This window comes from Bubalus kerabau, chromosome 10 (assembly GCF_029407905.1).
Source record: "Bubalus kerabau isolate K-KA32 ecotype Philippines breed swamp buffalo chromosome 10, PCC_UOA_SB_1v2, whole genome shotgun sequence".
Lineage (NCBI taxonomy): Eukaryota > Metazoa > Chordata > Mammalia > Artiodactyla > Bovidae > Bubalus > Bubalus kerabau.
The window spans coordinates 12123876-12142307 of record NC_073633.1 but is presented as its reverse complement, the minus strand read 5'-3'; the positions used below and the strand labels follow the sequence as shown (position 1 = coordinate 12142307).

General features: G+C 41.6%; 1 protein-coding gene across 3 annotated transcripts in view; it reads right to left on the bottom strand.

Annotated features, from left to right (window-relative positions):
- Positions 1 to 18432, bottom strand: part of IQGAP2 (IQ motif containing GTPase activating protein 2) — a 305783-nt gene that overhangs the window by 125370 nt on the left and 161981 nt on the right. For all 3 annotated transcript variants that reach the window (XM_055536607.1, XM_055536609.1, XM_055536608.1), the window contains exons 4-5: positions 13912 to 13989; positions 10574 to 10650 (exon numbers count right to left, since the gene is read on the bottom strand). In XM_055536607.1, coding sequence (XP_055392582.1) covers positions 10574 to 10650; positions 13912 to 13989 — 155 coding nt within the window. The remainder of the gene's footprint in view (positions 1 to 10573; positions 10651 to 13911; positions 13990 to 18432) is intronic.

Here is an 18432-nt window from a genome sequence, read left to right as displayed (position 1 = left end):
AACCATAATATTTTATGAACCAATTCTCAATTTATTACACAAGAAAAAATATTCCAGGTAAAAGGGACCTCATGTCACTTGGACCAAATAAAATGTCAACCTAGTCACACACTTCTGACTGTAACAGAAACAACAAAATTCAACAGAACTAAACAGACAGGGGTGTAGTTACAAAAGAATTCTAGGAAAGTAAAATCAAGCCATACTTGAAAAAATAAAAATAGATCCATAAATGATCAAAAAAATACCACTGTATGCATTCTTTCATGGTTCCTGATTTGTAGTTTTATCTCCTTTTACAACTAAATTAAAAAATACACCTGAACAAGTTGACCAAAAAAAAAGTATAAAAGTAATTCAATGGGAAAAACTTTGAAAATGTGACAGTAAAATTTAACTAGGAGTCTCCCATAAAATCTCTTCTAATAAATTTTATACATAAAATAATTTCATATTTACAGTGTATATTTATGTATATTACAATACTATTCTGTTTGTTTTAACATACTTGAAATTTATATTCTTGCATCAAAGGCTAAGCTAATGAATATCAGTTATCCTTAATATATTTCCACGTCTATCTCCCCTCCTATGTAATGTTGAGATAATCTGGAATTTTAGATGCATTTTTAAATTTTTAGATTATGCAATAAAAGTTTAGGTAAATACATTTTATTAGTTTACTTTCTAATTTAATCTGTATCCAGTTTTCTTCTTTCTTAGTTTTATCTTTGGTTTTGCTATTTATCAGCATATTTACTAAGTAGACAAAATGAATTACTCACTACGTGCACGTATTTGACTATTTTCATTTGTTCCCTGGGTGTTGGTTCTGTTTGTTGAATGTAATTCCTCTTTCAGAGCTGTCGTTTCCTTCAAATGTCTGGCATTTCCTGATTTGGGGCTCATCTTGAGGTCTGAGACTTGCAACTGTTTGTCAGTGTTGGCTGCAGGTCCCCGTGACAGAGGCTTCCCTGGTAGCTCTCTTGGTAAAGAAACTGCCTGCAATGCAGGAGACCTGAGTTCAATTCCTGGGTCGGGAAGATCCCCTGCAGGAAGAAATGACAACCCACTCCAGTATTCTTGCCTGGAGAATCCCATGGTCAGAGCAGCCTGGTGGGCTATAGTCCATGGGGCCACAAGAGTCGGACAGGACTTAGAGACTAAACCACAAGCATCCCGTGACAGAAGCCAGCCTCAGGGAGACGGGAAAGGAACAAGGAGGCTGATGTCCAGAGGGCGCTCACTGTCTTATCTTCTTAGACTGGGGTTCCCTGTGTCTTCTTGGGCACTGGTGTGCTTCCCTGCCATCAGCATCTACACTTGTTGCCTTGGGGAAGGATTAGTAGGTTCAGCAGGTCTAACTAATCCAAATTATGCTGGCTTAGGGCTCGCCTCTTCCCATCAAAACCCCCAAACCCCACAGCAGCTCCAAGCTTTGCTGCACAACTCAACAGTTTCTGGGCTGTGGCCCTCTGTTTTGTTTCTCAGTCAATCCAATCCCGTTTGTTTGCCTTCTGTCATGAGTTACCTTAATTTTCTGGTCAATGGATAGCACTCTTTCTTACTACAGATGATTAAAACAAATAAACAAGCAACAGGATACCCTGGTGGTAAAGAATCAGCCTGCCAGCGCAGTAGACACAGGTTCGATTCCTGAGCCATTAAGATCCCATGTGCTGTAAAGGAACTGAGCCCACGCACCACAACTACTGAGCCTGTGCTCTAGAGCCCGGGAGGCACAACCTACTGAGCCCACATGCTGCAGCTCCTGGAGCCCCCCGGCTCTAGAATCTGTGCTCTGCAACATGAGAAGCCACTGCAGTGAAAAGCCTGTGAACCACAACCAGAGAGGAGCTCACCGCAGCTAGAGAAAAAGCTATGCAGCAACAAAGACCCAGCACCGCCCAAAATAAATAATAACATTATATATCAAAGAAACTCCTACTACTTTAGTCATGTCATGTCAGTTTTGTAAGGAAGACTAAGACACCCGTGACCGACGAGCCTGACATGACTCTTTTCACTGTATCTCCTTTCTGGAGATATCTGGTCATTCATTTAATTACTCTCAACTGTCTGTCCCTGTAAGGTACCCAGGCTTCCACAAAACAGAGGTTTGTTGGTAATAAGAGCTAAATTAATTACACTAAACAGAAGTGTTCATGTTTCCCTACGGTATTAAAGAGACTGGAAGACTTTCTGATTATATTTTTTACTTCTCCATTTATGCTGTATAACATAAATCTCATGACAAGCAAACATCCCAGTTTAACTAAAAGTTACCACAAGATGGTGCTGAGAAGTCAGGTACCTTTTGGATACAAAAATCTTTGAGTCAGATTTATCTCAAATCAGATTTTCGTGTGCTAGTCAGGATCAGGTAGAAATCTCATTTGCATTTCCATACTTTCACCAAAAGCATGTATTTTTTAATGTTAAGGTATATTTTTATTTGGTTTCAATTTTCAGCATTTATTTTATCTTTGAGGTTGAAGTTTGAACTATTACTTTTGGAGAGAGAACTTTTCACAGTGTGGGAGTTTATATACTAAATCTCTATGTGGGAGGTATGTCCTAGCAGATTAGTCAAGGGGGCAAATGTTTACTAGGAAAAGTACGTATTCTGGATTCCCATGCTGAAAAGAATCAGCAACAGTGGCCCACTCCTTTCCAAGCATTTCAATTCAAATGAGGGCATTACCTGAAGTATACAGGAAACCCAGTCTTAGTGTTTAAAAAACAAAAGTCTGTCCAATCACCAATTTCTTAGAGCTCTTCAAGGCTGAATTTATTAAGCACCTTAGTGCCTAACAACCAACACAAAGAGCCAAGAGCATTCCAAAGGCAGCTGAGGAACTGATGTCACTTTCCACGTATAATAAAGCACTTGGCATGAAACAGCTAGCATTTCATCACATCAAAAGCTACAGTACATGTGTGTTGCTAAGAAAAGGCCAGTAATAGAGGAGCTGTCCTTCGGTAGCAAAAGCCTCATTGGCCCATGTGCTTCTATTTTGTACTAATAATATCAGTTCAAGTAAAAGAAGCAATAAAGAGAGCAAAAAAGCAAAAAAAACACAAAAAACAAAAAACACTATCAGTTTTTTTTCTACTACTTTGAATATATGCGTTAAGAGGTGCTACAGTAATAAAATGCAAACTTAAAAGGCAAAGGCTGAGTTTATTTCAACTTTTCTGGATCACATCATGCACAGTTCATTTTATGTTGTAATATGGGAGATGAATGTCTGTAAATCAAAGCCTCATGGCTGATTAGGAAGAAGAGGGAACTGGAGTCAGAAGCCCTGGATCTTGGCCCCAGCCTGGCCACATTTCAGTGTGTGACTCTGACTCACATAAACCAATCTTTCAATTTCCTCATTGGTGAAATAAACTGGACTCAACATCTCAAGGTCCTTCCTGTTCTGAAGTTTGGGGAAGCTTCCTTTTAAAATATCCCAAATGTAACAGCTTAGAGACCTGTGCTGAAGTTCAAGTCTAATGCCACTGTTCTTTTCATTTTCCTAGTTGGATGGAAATATTCTCTCTTCTGAGGACAATGACTGGCTGCCTAAGTAACTGCAGGGTCTGGCGCCATCCAGCCTGGTTCTGAATCCCAACTCTACCCCTTACTAGCTGTATGATCTTGGCCCGCCATAGTTTAAAATGAGACTAATAACTGTACAGAAAACGTATGTCATGAGGATTAAATGAGATTATACCTGTAACAGGATACCTGGACCAGCACCAGGCATGTAATGGAAGGCTCAGTAGGTGTCGGTCTGTTTTCAGTATCACTGTTGTGTGTGTGTATGTTGTGTGCTTGTGTGCTCAGTGGCCTCCAACTCCTTGCGACCCTATTGATGCAGCCCACCAGGCTCCTCTGTCCATGGGATTTTCCAGGCAAGAATAGTAGAGTGGGTATACTACTCCATGGGATCATCCCAACCCAGGGATTGAATCCGCATCTCCTGCACTGTGGGAAGATTCTGGACCGCTTGAGCTGCTTTGGTAACGAGCCTGCCTTTGAACCAGTTCCTCAAGTTCACCTACTAGAGGAGCCCTTCTTCACAAACTGCGCAGGGTACTTGGAACAGCTGGTCAACCAGAAGTGGGGCTGCTGCAGCCATTTTCATAAATCCAAGCCCTGAATGGGTGCTATTTTGGCGTCTTCACTGCATTTGAAGACATGACTGCTGGACAGCAACCCCAGACTCTGCAGTGGGAACAGCCATCCTTACACAGAGGAGAGGCAGACATGTGTTTACCTTGTGGTCAGTGTATCAGAATCTTAACCAGCAAATAAACTTTATTTAGTAAGAAAAGCTGAATCCAGAAGCCTCATGTGTTAAGCAAGGAAAATTGTTACAAACACATGACAATTTTAAAGGGGATTCCTGGGTGGTGCAGTGGTAAAGAACCCACCTGTAGGAGATGTAGGAGACCCAGGTTTGATCCCTGGATTGGGAGGATCCCCTGCAGGAGGGCATGGCAACCCACTCTGGCATTCTTGCCTGGAGAATCCCATGGACAGAGGAGTCTGGCGGGCTACAGTCTGTGGGGTCGCAAAGAGTCGGACTCGACTGAGCACACAATCAGGGAAAGATTGGAAAATCTGCTTGTGGCCACAAAGCAAGGATATCTCAAAGAAATGTCAGGGACAGTGCTACAAGGACAAAGGAGTTGGCCAGAAAGAGCTCCCATGACCAAACTGAAGCCATCTGGTCCATCAAAAAAGAAGACACTAATTTTGGTTAGTTAAAAGATGCTTGTTCCTTGGAAGAAAAGCTATGATGAACCTAGACAGCATACTAAAAAGCAGAGACATCACTTTGCCAACAAAGGTTCATATAGTCAAAGCTATGATTTTTCCAGTAGTCATGTAGTGATGTAAGAGTTGGACCATAAAGAAGGCTGAGCACTGAAGAATTGATGCTTTGGAACTGTGGTGCTGGAGAAGACTCTGGAGTCTGAGCAAACTACGGGAGATAGTGATGGACAGGAAAGCCTGGCATGCTGCAGTCCGTGGGGTCACAAAGAGTCAGACATGACTGAGCAACTGAACAACAAGAACAAGTCTTGTTTAATCAGAGAAAGGCCTGGAGTTCAAAATGATGTTCAAAGGACTGTAGCGTTCAAGGCACCTCAGTCCATGGGATTTCCTAGGCAAGAATACTGGAGTTGGTTGCCATTTCCTTCTCCAGGGGATCTTCCTGCCCCAGGGATTGAACCCAGGCCTCCTGCATTGCAGGCAGATTCTTTACTGCCTGAGCCAGCAGGGAAGCCCGGTATAAAGTGTACCAAAAGGAATTTGTAATGCAGAGATAAAATAAGACACGCATAATATTTACATGGATTTTAACAAGCTAGGAAGTGTTGTTAAAATACAGGTGCTTTGTTTTTTCTTATGTCTGTCTATAGTGTATAAATATGTGCTTGTTTTTGTACTCTTTATACAACAGGAAAAAGTAAAGACCAGGAACTCTTAGTAAGACAAACAGTCGAGAAAACCAAGGGAATATCCCAAGATAAGAACAGACCGAGGGGCACAGGACGTGACAAAACCAGCCAGGCGAAAAGAGGGCGCAGTACTGACGGTCGCAGTCAACAGCCAAGCAGAGAGAGGGCCCAGAAACAGGATCCGAGATGCTATCAGCCGAAGGGTCCCAAAGAGCATCAGGCAGAGTCCATCCCTCACCTCCTGCGGGAGAAACCTCTAGCATGCCCAACTGATTTCAAGAAAATATTCAAAGGGCATACATTAACCTTTAATAATGTTAACAGACCAGGCCAATACATCATGAAGACAGGACAATGGGCTATGGAGCACTGGCCAAGCGAGACATGAAAGCAAACCATTTTTGAGTGACAGAGGGTGGGGACTGGGAGGGAAATAAAAACCTACCTGAAAGCCAAATACTACAAGGTCTGGCTGATTTTGCAAATCAAGTTCAGCCCGATTCTTGGTGGCCAAGGTTGGACTCACATTAGGAGAAGAACCCAAACCGATACCGTGTTCTGACTGGCAATGATTGGTCAGAAACCAGATCTGTAACCTGGTCCACTGAAGAGGTACTCTGTTTATAGTGACCATGTGAACTCTGGGTAGGTTTCAAAGTTTTATAGCCTTGCTGCTGCTGCTAAGTCACTTCGGTCGTGTCCGACTGTGTGCGACCCCGTAGACAGCAGCCCATCAGGCTCCCCCGTCCCTGGGATTCTCCAGGCAAGAACACTGGAGTGGGTTGCCATTTCCTTCTCTAATGCATGAAAGTGAAAAGTGAAAGTGAAGTCGCTCAGTCATGTCTGACTCTTCGCGACCCCATGGACTGCAGCCCACCAGGCTCCTCCGCCCATGGGATTCTCCAGGCAAGAGGACTGGAGTGGGCTGCCGTTGCTATAGCCTTAGAATGCATCGAAATCAGTGGCTAAATAACGAAACTACAAGTGAAACATGCACTGTGGATCTTTTAGAATAGGTTTAAGTGTAGTAAGTTTGTAATAATGTATCTGGGCATTTTACTTGTGTTTTAAGGTATTTGAGATATTCAAAAAAGCAGTCTACTAAATTTATTTATTTAAAGGAATTCAACTGTATAGCTAATGTTTAAGCATTTAACAGTTGCTCAATACATTGAGCAATAAATAACAGGTAAAAAGTGTTCTTCTCCATGGTTAGAAGGCCTCCAGACCAGAGGGGAGGGGTGGAGGGGGAAACTATCAGCTCTTGTTAGCAAGGTTCTCATTCCATGAGGTGGCTCCTTTTATTGCGTAGGTTTAAAATATTCCAAATAAAGCCACATGCCACATATATTTTTTAAGTCCAAAACACCAAAATAGTTACAGTCTTTGTCATCTGGTACTGAAACGCCAGCACCTGGAGCAGAGAAGTCTGTTGCAGGGCCTAGCAAGGAAAACTGGCGGCTTGTGCTCAAAAGACCCAAACTTGGCAGTGGCTTTCAGGCAAGAGCTGTAAAGACAATATTAGGAGAGAGGGACCTAGGATGCAGGGTCACCTCTGACTGGTTGGTGGTGAGGTAACAGGGTGATGTTCTGGGAAGCTCAGCCTTCTAGTTCCAGTCAGTCTGAGGTCTACACACAGCGCACATGCTCAGCATGTAGTCAAATCCTCCATCTGGTGAGGGTCTTGGTTTCTACAGAACGACCCAGAGATGATCTATATTCCTTCAGGAGGAAGAGTCCTGGGACTATTACCCTAATCACTTACTACCTGAGTCTGCTCTTTGAAACTGGGGGAAGGCCTAGGAAACTAACCACCCCCGCCCTTTTTTTTCCAACAAGAAACAGGGGACATGGAGTGGCTTTTGTGTCTAGGAAGGCCCCTCAGGGCTTTAATCCCTGCTCAGCTTTAATGCCCCCTCCCCTTTCTTTGAGACGCCTTAATCTTAAGGGGGAACAGGTATAGGAAAAGAAAGAAAGTTTTATACAGAGAGGTGAACCATCAACCTGCCAGAGGAATTTGGTTTAGGGGGACTCAGTTTCAAATTTTCCAATGTTTTCCACAGTGAACACTTTTTTATTTCAAATAAGGAAAAGATAATAGACATTTCTTTGAAAAGAACATGAGGACACGTATCACTTAGCTGGGTCTGCGTGACCCAGAGGTTCAGGACTCCCTGTGGGGCTGCCTGGCTAACACCGCCTGGAGTCTGGGCTTGAGAACACCCCGCTGAACTGACAGAGAGTGAGGCCTGGGGACCGGGGTCAGAAATGCAGTGAAAGGCGAGGCAGGCAGGAAAAGCGAAAAGTAGACACAGCAGGAAGCAAGGGCAGGAACCCAGGGCATTTTAATGAGGCTGTTAAACCCAAATCAAGAAGCCAGAGACCAGAAAACAAGTTGGCAGGGCCAGGGATGAACTCTGCAGATCAGTCAGGCCTCCAGGCCTGGGGGTCTTTCTGCCTGGCTCCTGATGTATAATAGAACTCCTGACCTGCCCAATTCCCTGGCAGGTAATGACAACCTTTACACCGGGAATGCTGCTGTACCTGCAGCTAGGATGCAACTGCTGAGAGTATCTCGGTCCATTTTCAGCATCACTTCTAATCACGCAGTGAGGGCAAACCCACGGCCCGTATGAAAATGCGCTGCTGCCCAGCTTCCAAAAGAGGCTGGCCCAACAGGACAGAATATCAGCCTCATTTGAGGAACTGACCGCATTCTAAACCACGGCAGGAAAGGGTTTTGATAGAAAACTACTAGATACACCTGAGACTTCTCCATGCCCGATTAAGGAGCACCCTGGTAGCTCAGAGGGTAAAGAATCTGCCTGCAATGCAGGAGACCTGGGTTTGATCCCTGGATAGGGAAGATCCCCTGGAGAAGGAAATGGCAACCCACTCCAATATTCTTGCCTGGAGAACTCTATGTACAGAGGAGCCTGGTGGGCTACACAGTCTATGAGGTTGCCGAGTTGGACACGACTGGGACTAACACTTTAACTTTCTAGAATAAGTTTATAACAGAGAAAAGTGAAGGAGAGTCTCCCAGGGAATGCTGTTTATTAACTGAATATTGCTTTTCAAGATCCTGCTTTAAAAATTCCTACTTAAGGTCAGATCTAGTGAGGAACATTTGGCAGGAATCCACTCCATTAATGGAGTCTTCCATGATGAGTAACTGGACACCTGAGAAAGACAGTCTAAATACTTGAGAAAAACATTTGCATGCAATTGGCAACATGAGCAAGAAGTTGCCTTTTCTTTGTTTACCAAGCTGCTCAAGCCATTGTTCAAACTATGGCAGGCACACATTTGTAAGCCTCCGTGCAGTTCTCTGTAACTTCCTTACAACAGTGACGTCACCAGAAAAGAACCAAGCGCACCATTTCTTTATAAGCTGCTAACATTAACACCTCAGGTGTGTATTTCAGGAAATCCGTGTTACCTTACAGACAGCAGGCTACAGATGGGCAGGTTAGCACCCTGATGCATGGGCTTCCGTGGTGGCTCAGACAGTAAAGAATCCCCCTGCAATGCAGGAGATTTGGGTTTGATCCCTGGGCTGGGAAGATCCCTGGAGAAGGGAATGGCAACCTGCTCCAGTATCCTTCCCTGGAGAATCTATGGACAGAGGAGCCTGGCGGGCTACCATCTATGGGGTCACAAAGAGTTGGAAATGACTGGGCAACTAACACTTTTCCCTCAGATGCATGGATATGATAATGATTAACTAATGGTTGGCTTAGCAGGTCACAAAGTGTTAAGTGATGATTCTAGGCTCTGAAAAGCATCTGACCAAGAATGTTGGGCAACGCATTTGATAATATTCATCAAAACGAGCACGTGGGCACCAAGAGCTTTTAGAAAACCTGGAACAATGATATACTAGCCACATAAGAGGGGGGAAGGCACAGAAGCATTTTTTTCCTCAGTTGTTCTAAATTACTGGAGTAAAAAGAAATCGTAGGATAGGCACCTATATTTGGTCTGTATTTCAAGCAACTGTCATCTTCCAAAGAAATCTCATAAGTACTGATGGGGTGGGGGAGGCAAATCATTTGACATAATCAAAAATCTTTAGTAATCCAATATTGCAATGAATTATTATAAAAATCTTCTCCTTCGGAGAGGAAGAAAGCCAGAAAGAAGTTAATATAAACCTCAAGGCTGAATACTCTGCCAGGAAAATGACTTTCAGTGATACAAACACAAGGCAGATGTTCTAAAAGAAATTTAAAATTTAATCAGACACGAAGTCTTTCAGTCATTACCTGTGTGCACTCAAGACAACAGCCACAAATTGGATTTTTAGAATCATTCTTGCGACCATCTAAAAATCACATTTCTTCCAGTAAGGTAAGAAATACTCTGTGGTAGAATCTCAACATGAAAAAAAATTCCCAACCAAGGGATCAAACCTGGGTCTCCTATATCGCAGGTAGATTCTTTACCAACTGAGCCACCAGGGAAGCCCTTAAAACTGTTAAGACAGCAAACAAATGTTTTTACAAATGAATGCATCATGATTTGACTAATTTTAGTTTCTTTTTTACCCTCATGGTACAAGTTCTACTGAACCAAAGTTCAAAAGATTTTTTTTTTATAGTGCATTTTATTAATCTATGCTAAGAATTGAGCCAAACTAATGATTTTAAGAGTATCACAATCAAATGTATGACCATTAAAGCTGCTCATTTATGTGTTTGTAAAGTAGTAGTAAAGTAGTTTGTAAAGTAGCTATATTTGTAAAGTAGTATAACTCAAGACTATGAAAGCACATTATTATTAGGTTCCTAGAAATTTCTGTTAAATTTTTCTCCTTATTATACTCACAGGTCTTTCATTCATTTTTCTGGTTTTCTATTTTGAAATGGGTTTTAAAAAAAAAGGAAAAATGTTTTTCAAGTTCAAGTATTGTTATATGACAATTATCTTAATTTTTTATCAGCAAATTTAGAACTCAGTCTTAAAAATAAAAGTTCAGATTATTATTATTTTTTTAAAAGGGCTCTCTCTAAAAAGAGGAAAAAGAGCTCTTTTAAAATTGAAACTGTGGTAAAACCACAGTTTTAAATTTACTTCCTAGATTTTTAATTGTATTTTTTTTCCCCACCTCAGTGCATGAATGCAATATATCATTCTTGGTATGTTTTTCCGGTCATAGACATCTGTTGTTTCCGGGTAAAATATCTGGAAAACAAAAGGGAAAAATGTATTTATTAGGTGCTGCTTTTCACAATTATTTTAACTCCCCAAATGACCCTATTTTGATTGTCCTTGCTGCTCTGTATTTATTTAAATGAAGGGGAATCTCAGTTGCGCCTCATGTTGTTTTCCATGTGGACCAATCAGTGCATCAGGTCCCTGCCTGATAGCGCCTCCTAGTGGCTCAACGGAGATTCACAGTCAGCCACTTCAGGAAGGCTTTGTCCACAGGGCTGGGTGGCAGCTTCACTCCACAAGGCTTTTCTTTCTGTACCAGAGTCACTCTTGTGACTGCCCAGGGGTCCCCTGATCCGAGAAGGGTGTCCTTTTGAAATCATTTTATTACACTGCTAAGAACTTGGCTACACAGTTCTGTAAACATGTATGTATATACATACAACACACACACACACCCATGCACTACTTTAAGGAGAAAAAACCATCCATTTTTACTGATTAAAATCTGGACAGTAGATAAAGTATGAAAGAAAAAAACTTATAAACCTACCTCCAGACTGTCACTATTAGCATTTTGGTATATTTTCTTCCAGTCTTTTATCTGTATGTCTCTGTTTTTTGTTTTTTGTTTTTTTACATTTATGTATGTGGGTATTTGAAAACCAAATTGCAAGTATTATAAGCCTGTTTAAAACACTTGATAGAGCATGATTGTTTTCCATTCCCTTCATTAGTCTATAAGAACATTACTTCTAGTAGATCCATAGGATTCCTTCATATTTTTGAACCATAATTTAACCAATTCTCCATGGTTGAATGTTTTTTCCCCCAGTTTTGTCCCTATTATAGCCACTACAATAAACACCCCTGCTTTTTCTGTGCACCTGATTACTTCTTTTGGATAACCATCTATGAATGGAGGTAGTAGATTGAAAAGTCTGAACACTAAAACTTTTAATGCACCTTGATATGCTTTTTGAGTTTGAAACTAAAAACCTAATAAGAAACAGATTTCAGAATATGGCACCAAAAGTGAATAATTACGATTGAAGCTCCTAAGGTTAAGAGAAGCATATTGGCATTACTTGCTTTGGGTAAATATTTTATAAAATTTGATATAAACTAAAATTGCATACCATATGGTAGAACTTGATACTCAAGCACAGCTTTCTATTGGACACTGAAAGAAGCTAAGAGAAAAGCAAAGTTTCTTGAACTATAAAATGTATAGTCATTGAGTGCTTCAAGAAATATCTATAGTCTATGAAATTTCAAAGGTCTTTCTAAGTTTCCTTTAATACATTTGCTGTTAAAGTATCAATGGGAAGAGGATTCCCCATTTAGAATATGACCAGGTTTAAAAGTTCTACCAGGTAAGCAGAGGACAACTTCCCCTCTTCTTTAAACAAGAAACTTTTATACTGGTATCTCTCTTGGAAAACCATTATGAATATGTCTTCCTTTATCAAGGAGATGGGATCAACTTATAGTTCCCCATTTTCTTCAGCACTGTAACCCCAGTGTGTAACATGAAGCTGAGCACAGAGTGGGCAGCTCATATTGATGCATGAAGGAATTTATTAATACATCTAAGTCAATTCAGTATACTGTTGGCTTCTCATTACTGCAATGTAATATATCACTGATTTCATAATAAACATCAGGATTAAAATAGAATCTGTTGCATGGATCACTTGTTTGGCTTAAAATCAAAATAAATGTGGCCAACACACACACACAACTTGAGAAGGTTTAAATCAAATCTTTCAAACATAATGAAATTATCCTAACTAACATATGCAGCCTCATAGAGAAAAACGGCATTTGAATTTCTTTCTTTTTTAATCTGGTTACCACTCAACACCCTGCTAATACTTACTAAATCACAATTTAGAAATATGAATTCTGTATGATAACCACTTCCCGGAAAGGAATAGCATTCAATGTTCTCAACATTTTAGGAGAGGGGAAAGTAGTTTAATTAAAAATGGCAAAATAAAATAGATCAACATTGACCATTGCAAGATAAAATGAACTGAGTTAAAACAGGTATTAGCACCAATGTATTAAAAATAGGCATTCGTAAGGAATTCTTTGTTTTTGTTGTGGGGGTGTTTTTAATTGCAAACCTGGATTAATACTAAAAACAACACAAGCCTAAATAAGTCAGTAGCCTATCCCCATGCCGGACCATTTTTAAATAATTTCTTTAAAATAGCTGGACTTACTAAGTAAGCAATTCAAAAAAGGGGAGCTACTGATACACATGGAAACCTTACGGATGGCAAGGGCATTATGCTTAGTGAAAAAGTCAGTCTCAAAAGGTTACCTACTGTATGATTCCATTTCTATAACATTCTCAAAATGACAAAACTATAGAGACGAGAACAGATTAGGGGCCTGCCAGGGGACAGTGCTGGAAAAGGGGCGTGATGTAGAGGCCAGCCTCTCTGCAGCATCTGTATCTTGATTCTGGTAGAGGTCACAGAAGTCTGTTCATGGATTGAACTACACCCGCGCGTGTGCACACACACACACACACACACACATGAATGCTCACTGGTGAACGCGGAACAAAGTCTGAGTCTAGTTAACATTCATACGCCAACGCCAATTTAATTCTGTACTACAGTTATGAGATGTCACCATGAGGGGAACCTGAATGAAGTTTACACAAAGATGTACTATTTTCGCAACTTCCTGTGATGGTAAAATTATTTCAAAATCAGAAGTTTAAGAAATAGCTCCACAATTTCTATCACATGTAATTATTTTCTCATCTCCTCTACTTGTCTAATCTGTCTCACAGGTATAAGGGTATCTGCTCTTTGAATTTAACAAGTTCTGAATATTTGCAGAATGAGTTTTATTTGGGAGATCTATTTTAGGAGTAAGAGCTCTGACTTGCTAGCCATTAAACTTTAAAGTGATACTGTAATTTATAATAATATTTACTTAAATTTATAATGATATAATATATAGCGATGCAAAGAGACTTGGAATCTTAGGTATAAATAGCAATACAAAAGAGGGAGATGGCACTTCTAAATCAATTATCTACCAGGTAAAGCCTGTTCTGACCTTGCTTAACTTTACCTAGCTGCTCCCAACCTGAATTCTTGCCATATGGTACTTTACACGTGCTTTTACATGTATTTGTTTAGTTCTCACATTTCTCACTCCCGAGGCAGTGAGGGCATCTGCAGCGTTAAGATACCCCATTCTGCGAACCCCCTCCCACAGTGAGGTGTCCGTGCCAGCCCTGCTGTCTTCCCAGTCCAAGCTTACCTTGGGTAGACCGATGGACTCCATGGCTCTTAACCACTGCACGGTGTTATCTGTGTGCCGAAAGTGAAGGCCCGACTTCTGATGGGGCGGAAAAGAGGGGGGCACACAAAAAGGAGGTAAGAAAGTGGCCACTGCTTCCATTTGCAGGACGCTCTCAATTCTATTTCTCCTAGAACAGTGCCATGAACGCTCACATAAAGCAACCCGTAAAGGAGATGAGACTTTCTCAGCAACACTCCAACCATTTGGGACGGACCAGTCCAGTCCCCAGAATTCACATGTTTGAGGTAATTCTGAACTAGACTCCCAAAGACCATTTACTGTCTAGCACGCCTAAGGATGTTTTATGAGACGTGTGCACATGCATGAGCACATGTGTGCGTGCGCGCGCACACACACACACACACACACACACACACACACTCAGTGTCAAGACTGCAGCAACCATGGTTGAGGGCAATAGTAACTTCTGGAAAAAAAGGATTTTTACAAGACTAGATGTCTTTTTTTGTGTGTGGTTTCTGGTTCTGCCAGATCACAACTGTAATATGATTTTTGTAAAAAAAAAAAAAAAAAGATAATAATAAAAGAAAAAACCAAACTGGAAAATATAGAAAAATACAAAGATGAAAACAAAAAAACACTCCATGATTCAGAGCTAACTTTAGTATTTATTTCTTCTATAATTTAATTTTAACCTTGGTCTTGTACAATAAGCAAACTTTCGGTGGAAATATTTTACAAGACCTTTTCCTACCCATATAATAAAAACAGGCTCCGTTTTCCATTCCTATAGTTCTAATCAGCCAGCCATTATTGTCTACTTATCAGTCAGTCTATAAATAAAATATTCTTGCTGCTATCTTATGAAGTTTTATCAGGTATGTACTGCTGACAGCTTTAAAATAATCATGTATTTCAGTAGTTAAATGTATACCATAATGTTATATATCGTATTTTTCACTTTGAATAAAAGGAAAAGTAACTACAGCAAGTTTCATCATAATTAACACCCAGTGGTGTATTATCACATTCACAAAGTCTAGCTCTTCCCATATTCTGTGAGCTTCTACAATCTAATGGTTGATTTAACAAAAACTATTTTTCTTGCTGTTAGAAATTATAAAGCATAAGAAAATTAAAATTTTGCAAATATTTATACGTTTTTGATAGTGGCCATTATTTACTGAGATTGGACCGTGTGTGTCAAGCACTTTACATAAATTATCTCTAATTTTCCAAATACTCTGCAGAGTAGTTATTATTCCCATCTTTTTGAGAGATGAGGAACCCTAGGCAACAAAGATGAAGTGATTTGCCTAAAGTCAAACATCTGTTGAGGGGCTGAGCTGGGATTCAAGACGAAATCTCTGTGGATCTGAACACCTTCCCCATGCCATCACCCGCCAAGGGCAGAGCACAGGACCTGATGACCAGGGGATTACTCTTCAGAGGAAAGAAATTAGCTAACCACTGTGAAATAACTAGAGGGAGGGGAGAGGATCTGAAGGGCATGCAGAGAAGAGAGGAAAAGGTGGGGAAGAGGGAGAGGGGGAAGGGCATGTGAAGAGAGGAAAAGCATAGGGAGAGAGTTCACGGCCAGGCGGTAGTGTCTGAGGCTAACTCAGCATCAGCAACTTTTGCAGAACACAAACGGTTCTCAGACACGGCCACTCTGTGAACATGGAGGGCCAAAATGGAGACAATCCTCAATCATGTCAGGGCTGAGGACCCTCAACACCATAAAGTGACTAACATAGTCCTCTTCCAAATAAGACGGGTGACTTATCTCTTGACTATGGCAATCTGGCCCCCAGTGAATATTCTCACCTCCTAAAAATTAAGACACCAAATTGATCCTACTTGCTGATAACACCATTAGTATTGGGCTTCCCTGGTGGCTCAGCTGGTAAAGAATCTGCCTGCAATGCGGGCGACCTGGGTTCAATCCCTGGATTGGGAAGATCTCTTGGAGAAGGGAAAGGCTACCCACTCCAGTATTCTGGCCTGGAGAATTCCATGGACTGTATAGTCCATGGGGTCACAAACAGTCAGACACGACTGAGAGACTTTCACATTTTAGACTTCCCTGGTGGCTCAGATGGTAAAGAGTCTGCTTGCAATGTGGGAGACTGGAGTTTGATCCCTGGGTCGGGAAGATCCCCTGGAGGAGGAGATGGCAACCCACTCCAGTATTCTTGCCTGGAGAATCCCACAGACAGAGGAGCCTGGCAGGCTACAGTCCATGGGGTCGCAAAGAGTCAGACAAGACTGAGTGACTTCACTTTCACTTTCCTGATAACACCCCAAAGATAACTGGTTCTTGCTTCCTAAATCCTTATTAGAATCTCTCAGTACAAGTTCAAATCTCTACTAAGCTCCTATTTCCTCTTTCTTATAGCTCCATGGGTATGTCTTTTTTCTTGGCCTTTTTTCTGAGTTTAAATAAATATAGTTTTGTTTGACCCTAGGTTGGTTTCTGAGAATCTTTGGTTGATAGCCTTGAACAATCCAAATTGTGCAATAAAAACATCCCATCCATTTAGTGGTCTCATTAGTTAGGTAACTTCAGGAAAGTTCCAAGTCTCTTTCAACCTTGGTTCCTCAGCCACAAAATGGGAATGGTATGTTTCTTTGGGTTGAGGAATTTCATGAGACTATACATGGAACACTCAGTTGCAAAGTACACCTAAGAATGCAATAAATGTTGGTTATGGTAATTATTACGCTATGAGACTGGGCTTTAAACTTTATTCACCTTTAAGGTCAAAAAAAGTTCAGCGCTTCATGTAAGAGGCACTGAAGGAAAGGATGGTTATCTTGGTCATATTTCTATAGAAAATGACATGACAGGTTTCAAATCCTTCACCCACTTTAAACACCTGAGGAATGCTGACTTCAGAACCCTATGCTCCCTGTCTGCAAATTTTAGAAGTAAGCTTCAGTGAGTGAACTATATTAACATCTTCAGTCTATAGATTTACTTCAGTTAGAACCAAAAAAGGTCTTCTAAAGAGGCTCCAAATAAACTTAGTCCATTATAAACATTTCTAGTTTGTCTTTTCAGCAGTCCCACACTAACATTAATATGTTAGACTAGGTGCTACATCTATGGTCATACTTAGTCAAGGGTTGTTATGGTTGGTCTACCTAATTTCTTTCAGGTATTAGACTAGAAAGGACATGCTGATTTTCTACTGCTGAGCTACTATAGCACCAGCAAACAAGATTACTGCAGTTTAAATTGAATAGATGAGGTATTATGTAAGCCTTCTGTGGATGGTAACTTCTTATATATTAGGATCAAGGCAATTCAGAACTATGAAGTAGTTTGAAACCAGTAATTATTCTAATTTGCTCATTTTATACAGGAAGAAACTGAGGGCCCAAGTATTTAAGACATTCGAGTTGACCTAACTTGTCGAGCTCAGGGTCAAGATCACGTTGCAGAATTCCCTGACTCCTAGTCCCAATATTCTGGTCAATTTACTGCTCAGGGAGCCTCAGAACAAACAAACAGCGTCTGTAGCAGTTACAGGGTGCTCACCTCTATCAGGCGGGCACTGGGCCGAGCGCCTGGCATGGATGATCACATTTGTTCCTCCCAATTTCTCTACAAGGTTGATGCTGTTAGTATTTTCCCACTTTCCTCTCAGGAAGCTGAAGCTCACCGAGTTAAAGTCAGTGGTGAAGCCAGATTCTGAAGTGTTTTGGTTCTGCAGCTCATACTCCTGACCACTGTGTATGCTTTCCCTATCTAAGGCCCACCTAAACGTTCAATGAGCGTTTGTTATAAATCTGGACAGCTGTCAATGCACGGTCCAGAATGATACTGCTGTGTGGCTTATCAGACTGAATTCTCTCCAAGGAACGCCCCCTTCTTCTTCCACTCCTTTTTCTCTTGGTCATCCTAGGTGGCTTGGGAACCTTCAGCCGTCAAGCCCCACCACTGAAACCCTTCTGGCATCTGTGTCAGTCCAACCCCCTTTAGAACTGACCACACTCGACTTAGTTACCGCCCACCATCCACCTAGCTGTCTTCTCTTCAGTCGCTCCGCCCATTTCCAGTCCTTCTCCAGGATTCACCCTTCATTTCCCGTCTCGAATCCTCTTACTTCCTGTCTCTGCAGGCAACGGTCATCGGTCACCTGGGCTGAGGGATCCTCTCATCACACCCTGCCTTGAGTTCCTCTTCCCTCCACACAGCAGCAGAGCAGTCTTTGTGAAGCACAGACTGTCCCCCGGTGCCCCTGTCAACACTGAAACAGCTCCCCTGTACTTAACGATGGAGGCGCCCCGTGCGAGGTCCTCCAGGAGGGACTGAGCGATCTCTCTGCTGCTCTCCTGGCCCCATTTCTCGCCTCTGTCCCTCACCTAGCCTTCCAGCCACTCAACCTGGCCAAGCGCTTTTCGTCCTTGAGCCCCTCGTCTGGACCACCCTCCCCACTCCCTACCCTTAGCTTTCATGAATGAGTTTCCCCTCCGTCTTCCAGCCTCCGCGTAAGAACACTTCCTCAGCAA